This window comes from Prorops nasuta, unplaced genomic scaffold (genome assembly GCF_024137725.1).
Source record: "Prorops nasuta isolate Cenicafe-Biocafe unplaced genomic scaffold, Cenicafe_Pnas_1.2 PNAS00018, whole genome shotgun sequence".
Taxonomy (NCBI): domain Eukaryota; kingdom Metazoa; phylum Arthropoda; class Insecta; order Hymenoptera; family Bethylidae; genus Prorops; species Prorops nasuta.
In genome coordinates this window covers 917,534-923,811 of record NW_027116815.1, presented here as the reverse complement: position 1 = coordinate 923,811, position 6,278 = coordinate 917,534, and the positions used below count along the sequence as shown (strand labels likewise).

The window sequence follows — 6,278 nt, the reverse complement described above, 5'->3', positions numbered from 1 at the left end:
TTGCAATGAATCATTTTACTCCAAAAATTTATGTTCACTCTCATAACCCACTTCATTTACACATATTACTAATACATACATAAAACAATATGGCACCTTCAGCTTCTAGTTTCCAATCTATGAATTTTTCGTGATATCATGTTTGTTGCCAACCTCTTAGCACAAAAATTACTAGACCGTTCGGCAAATTGTCGCCGTACCGATATTTTTATAAGAGAAAAAGCCATGAATATACTACATATATGTATAAAGGTAGCTTTCAGTAGAGACAAATGTCGAGGGAGCGGTGTATGTTATTGGCTATTACTCTTAGATCCTATAATTTTATCCAATAGAAGTAGAAGTTTAAAAAGACATCTGGTAACGTTACTGAGCTGCTACCTCTCCTGAATGCTACCAAAGATAAAAGCTAGGGAGTGTTTAAACTCAATGGTTGGCAGCAGTTAGATTAACGGAGATGTCAACTTCAGGGCTGAGGAAAGGGATTGTTTGCTGAAAGGGGGGAGGGGGTTTAGAATGACGGACACACCAATCACACAATTCACACCATCCTTGTGATCCTTGTGAAAGTGACGATCAGTGACGTCAGTGACGATTTTCACCGCACGATCCGCCTGTTGTTGTTCTGCTGTCGGTCCTTCAATTTAGGTAAGATAATTTTATCAAAAATAATAAAGAATTGCTATTAGATCTTTCCTTTTGTCAATTGGGTCATTATTTCTAGCAATTTTTCTCTTTCCACTCCTTAGCTAGATTTTTCTGCGGGTAGAATTTTTTTCTTCAGCTCGTGTCCCTGTTATATTCATTAATTCCTGCCCTATAAGGCTACAACACTGCTCAATTTACATTTCACGTAAATTTACTTACCATAATTTTTACCAAACGCCAAATCTTACTTTTTCATTGCTATGCTACATAAATTTGATCTTTCCCTTGTTCTCTATCTGTATATCTTTTTTTTTATCCCATTTTCCTACATTGGCCTCAACAATAAGCCAATGAGAGAAAGTCACTACAGCCAGTATCATTTCACAGTACTTATTCTTTGTTCAAAATGATTTTGTTTTATGTTAGCTGATGCTTAACATTAAAATAAAACTTCATGTCAATGTCAAAATGTGTAGAAGAAATATTATTTTCTTCAACCATTATATTCTTTTGCAAGCCATATTTTAACCTCATGTTGTAAATATGTTCGATATTAATGCGTTAAAAATGTAATAACTGCCTTTCAAATTTGTTTTAAATTGGAATATACCTGTTTTTATCTTTGCTCAATTTCAAGCTGTGCCCATTCAGATGCTTAGCAATTGAGTAAACATTTATTATTTATTTTCAGGTTATAAGCAATGGCCGCTGCACAACTAAACAGGGCACGAACAATCAAGAAACTCGAAAAACCACGACCGCTTAAACTAAATCAGCGGCATGCAACCGTTGATGGGCGGATCACGACTGGTTAGTAGAAATTATTTAAATTTTTGAAGAATTTTTATTAATATTTGATTTATGTTATTCTTTTAGTGGAGGATATAGTGTCCTTAATCGATAATGTTGCAATGTTACTAACTAATGGTATTAATGATCAAATGCTTCAAATGAATGTTATTACAATGTGCAACCATTTAAAATTATATGCACCTCAATTGGAATCTGTTTACAAAGGTAACAAATAGTATAATTTTGTTTAGTTTCAGTTAAAGTTGTAATGTCTTTTCAATTCATTAACAGATCAGCTGGACAGAGCTTTTGTAGCGATTAGGAATGGTAGTCAGAATGAAGCATTAGATCTTACGACCAGGGTTCACTTACTGGAACTGATAGAATTAAGGGCTAAGCATTGGCGTCATAATGATTCTATGGATGATTATTACTTCCAGAAATTGTCAAATCTGGATACAGTAAGTGTAACTCATGAAATAATACTCATTATTTTGCATATTAAAAAATAATACTTTTTTACAGGTGGACAATACAGCTCTTGATTTGTCAGGTGGTATGTTGACATCACCTTTGTTAAGCACTTCACCTACTACGACTCCCATACTTAGCCCAGGAGAAGTAATTAAAAACAGTGGTAAATTTGCTAAACCTACTCGTATTCCTGGAAAAAATTACTGCAAAGATGAAGTTGTCATACGCAACAGTGATTCTGGCAAAGGTATATGTCATTCTATTTATTATCTCTAAAATGCATAAGAACACTGTAAATTACACAGCAGTTGAGTAATTTCTGATCTTCTCTTTATTGTAAATGAATCAGTAGATTGATTATTCAGTAATTTATGAAAAAAACTTTTCCATACCTCAAATTTAATTACATTATCAAAAAAGTTAAAACAGTTTGCATGATAATACAGTGATGGGAATAAAGGGACGGCGGGTTCATATGATTGAAGAACTTAGCCAGACGATCATCTCTTTCCAGCGAGGTAAAAAAATCTTGAAAAAGTGTCTTGCTAGCATTGTGATAAGTGCATCATGACCACTTTTCAACCAATTATCACATCTAATGTGCTTTGTTACTTACAGAACTTTCGTAACTCATTAGGCCCTAACTTAAAAGTCAGAAAAGGTCAATAAAATCTGTATAAAAGAAATAACAAAAAGTTCCAAAGTGAGCTTTGTACTAATTTTGCATGTGCATTGTTGAAATGTTTAAGATGCGAATAACCAATAGAACTAAATAGGAATCTAATAGAATTGAAGATATTAACTGTGATGTTATCGAACATGTGAACTCACAAGAAAACAGAAATGACTGAGGGATGGTTCGAAAGATATGTATTGTACATTTTTCTTGACAGTAAACCCTGGAGCCAAAGAACGACTTGTCCAAATAACGGGTACATCCGAGGACAAGATACAGTGCGTCTCTAAATTATTATGCAGAAACTATTAGAATTTTTTATCCTATTAATAAATTATTTTTTCTTTTTAGTTACGCTAAGAGCCTGATAAAAGATACGATTCAACGAAATGCGTCACCCGTAAGACTGGATCCACCAGAAGTCGAGAAGGGGGCGATGGGAGGATCCAGCTCATCCTTGAATAGCAGTGCATCAGATGAGAGTAATCGTCTCCAGCAGCAGAACTCACGCTCAAAATCCTCGCAACTGCTTCACAGCTTTTCCACCAACGATGTCAGCATTGGGGAATACAAATACACGGTCACTGTGGGTAACCGATCCCTAAAGATCACTGGAAGTGACCTCAATCTCGTCAGAGTAAATATAAAGCTTTATAGATCAATGTAGTTTAAAGATTAACGCCAACAAATCCGTTATTAGCTTTGGTATTTGAACTAAATATCGAGAACTTTATAAATTACTGTACCTTGTTCTAGATTGCCAAGTTAGTTCTGGATAAGTACTTCTTAGGAGATTCGGATTGTTTTGGGGGTGATGTAGAGAATTTTGGTTTTAATGAAACAGAGTTTTTTGGAACATCCAATATACCAAAAACGCCCACAACACCAACTACAAGAGACTTTAGTATTGAAAAAACGAAGCTGATTGAGACTGAGGATTCTTACGTAACTCGATCATTTTTCGATAGTGAAAGTTACAAAACTAGCTCGTTTGTGCATGGTGAAACTTCTGCACAAAAAGGTGATCAATTGATGATCTTTAAAATTTGCCCAACCAATAGTAATTATTATCTATTTTCATTCTAGTTATTCGCAAAAATAATATAAATTAAAACTACTTTTTGTTATCATTTTGATTTCTAGTTTCATGCATATCATAGATATCACTCCCTGTTTTAAACTTTTTCAACTCATATTATATGCATTTTAACGATTTTGGATTCTAATGTTTCAGTTTCCTCGTTTATTTATAATATCAGTATCCTTATTTTGTATTGTTTATTTAAAAATTTTGTGATATACATTTCAGAAGTCCGAGAGCTGACATACGAGTTTTTATTGCTTTGTTCAACTGGACCTTACGCAAAACGGGCTCCAGCCGATTGGGCTCGTATACAGAAGGAATGCCCCAACATTATTCGTAAGGTAAACCACTGTGAAACCAATCCTAATCGCGTAAATTGCGAATTTATGAATGCTAATGTGGCTTTTCCTATACGATCAGCGTGAATTACATAATTTCTACTAATACCTAATAATTATACGCGTGCTTACCAACTTGCGTATTTTTTTTTTTTTTTTCAACTCTTTTTCTTGTCATACAAACAATGAAAAAGAGATAATAATTGGAACTATAATTTATTATTACATGAGTGTTTGGGCTCTATTGTTCATCTAAAAATGTGATTTTTAAGATTTTAATGAAAAGTTGACATTTCATAAGTTATCATCAAAATGTAATACCAAAGAAAAAAGTTTTTAGAATTAATTGATTGAATTGTGTGATATTAGAAATGATACAGAGTAAAATTCTGGAGTAGTAAAGTATTAAAAGCGTGTAATTTATTTGCTGTTGAACACAGCATAATGTTCGCTTGCAATAATTAAGTAACTGTTTTGAGGAAAATTATATTGTCTCGTTACTTAAATAATTTAAGGTTTCAAATGTGAAATCTATATTCTGTTGTATGAATTTGAAGAGGCTACCTTAAAAATATGATATATATCACTATTAAAATTATTTTTAATTCTAAGAAGGTTGCATGATACAAATCTAGTATTCATTTAATTACGTAAAGAGCTCTATCAAAATGATTAATTAAAGGCTAAACTAGAAGCGAATCTTTAAGTTGTATAATCTTTAAGTCAAGGTATACTTGATTGAATTTATTATTCATAAGAAACTGATTATTCAAATTTATTATTATTTCATTTATTAACAATGTTAAATTTTGATTTTTTTTATAATATATATTTATTTTGTACGAATATTACAATTTATTTACAAAGCACATGGAATCGATATTCGATCATCGAAATTCGTTTAATGTTATTGCTTTATTTTTTTGTAATATTATAAATAAAAACTAGATATAATTTGTATTTCTTTATGATTAACCTGTTTTAATATTATGTTAGTCATAACTGTAATTCAGTCTCCTTTTTACTTGCAAAATGTGGTAACACGAGTGCTAGAAATTTTACGAAGTTGTTGATTAATTTTGGTTATTCATAGAAAAATAGGATAAATGCCACAATTGTGGATTTAATTGCTTTTATCATTCAACAAAATGACTTCAATTAATTTTATTATTTACGATTCGGTTATTGAGTTATAGTTTTCTACAGTCTAAGAAATGCATGCATTATTGAAACATTGATATTGAAAATAACACTTGCTCTATCATTTAAAGCATGCTGCTTATAACAAACCAACCAGGTAAGAAAATCTGTATACCTAAGAGAAATAAGAAGATATGTATTAATGAATTAATTTTTTTCAGGTACCGATTCGCTGGTTCGAACCGGAAGCGTATAAAGCAAAGGTAGCAGCTGCTGGTCTAGTGACAATTTTGCCAGCCGAGTTGGATGAGCCAGACACAGATGTCGAAAATGATCAAATCTACAAATTGTGTTTGGGGTGAATCAAGAATCTTCTTCAAATCAAAATTATCAAGTTCAAAGTCAAAATTTCTTTCATATCTCTCAGTTACCTTAGAGTTGTTCATACATTGCGATAATTTTTAACAATGCGCTGCACGTGAATTTCTTCAAATTTTTATCGCCCGCATTTCAATTAATCATTTTTCAAATTACATAAACAAGTGTTCATGACGGTAAGTAATTCAAAGATACGAAAATCTTACACAAACACTATTTACATTTATATTAATCATTTTCTCACAGATTAATCATGAAAAGCCCATAGTTTCTTCTAATAATTCGTTATTTCAATAAATCTTAGGTACTCTAGATTTCACAAATTAGCTTTATTAGCTACTACGCTGTTAAGGACGCGATATCGCTGATACCAGTTACGTTCAACAGACTCAATAATTGTATCAATTTTAATTAATTCTAATTGTAATATAAATGTCATTTATTTAAATGGTTGAATCTGGAATCAAAAGCTTACAATCATTTAATAGCTGAATCTGTTGAACGCAACAATTGTTTACTATGAGATCACAGACATGTTATGATGCGATACTGCTATTGTTTGTATACGGTCACAGATGTATTGCGTAGTGCGAATCAGTTAGAGTAATGATGTGATGAAAATTGCGTCCCTCGTATGACTCTCAAACGATATGCTGACGAACGCCTTAATGTCTTAGTGGGGGACCATATTCTTGAGGCATCGCAATTCTGAATTCAGTTATCAGACGCCGCTCACGCGAGACACACG

The 6,278-nt window shown here is 32.3% G+C and overlaps 1 protein-coding gene across 3 annotated transcripts; it reads left to right on the top strand.

Moving 5' to 3' along the window:
* The first annotated feature begins 510 nt into the window (after positions 1-510).
* On the top strand, positions 511-5,514 carry mxt (Eukaryotic translation initiation factor mextil). 3 transcript variants are annotated; one of them, XM_066738428.1, is made up of 12 exons: positions 511-648; positions 1,340-1,458; positions 1,525-1,665; positions 1,732-1,901; positions 1,966-2,161; positions 2,361-2,432; positions 2,808-2,868; positions 2,942-3,227; positions 3,347-3,611; positions 3,900-4,015; positions 5,284-5,309; positions 5,374-5,510. In XM_066738428.1, the coding sequence occupies exons 2-12, from the start codon at positions 1,350-1,352 to the stop codon at positions 5,417-5,419; spliced, it is 1,488 nt and encodes a 495-aa protein (XP_066594525.1). In that variant the 5' UTR covers positions 511-648; positions 1,340-1,349; the 3' UTR covers positions 5,420-5,510. The 3 variants fall into 3 exon arrangements, with proteins under 3 accessions (XP_066594525.1, XP_066594524.1, XP_066594526.1); XM_066738427.1 differs by lacking the exon at positions 5,284-5,309 and having other exon boundaries at positions 5,374-5,514; XM_066738429.1 differs by lacking the exons at positions 2,361-2,432; positions 5,284-5,309 and having other exon boundaries at positions 5,374-5,514.
* Positions 5,515-6,278: the final 764 nt, after the last annotated feature.

Bases quoted from the DNA above. Each gene is read 5' to 3' on its own strand.
- mxt (XM_066738427.1), top strand. From the start codon at position 1,350: ATGGCCGCTGCACAACTAAACAGGGCACGAACAATCAAGAAACTCGAA. The intron at 1,459-1,524 runs GTTAGTAGAAAT...TTATTCTTTTAG, and splicing joins TGATGGGCGGATCACGACTG to TGGAGGATATAGTGTCCTTA. The intron at 2,869-2,941 runs GTGCGTCTCTAA...TTTTCTTTTTAG, and splicing joins ACATCCGAGGACAAGATACA to TTACGCTAAGAGCCTGATAA.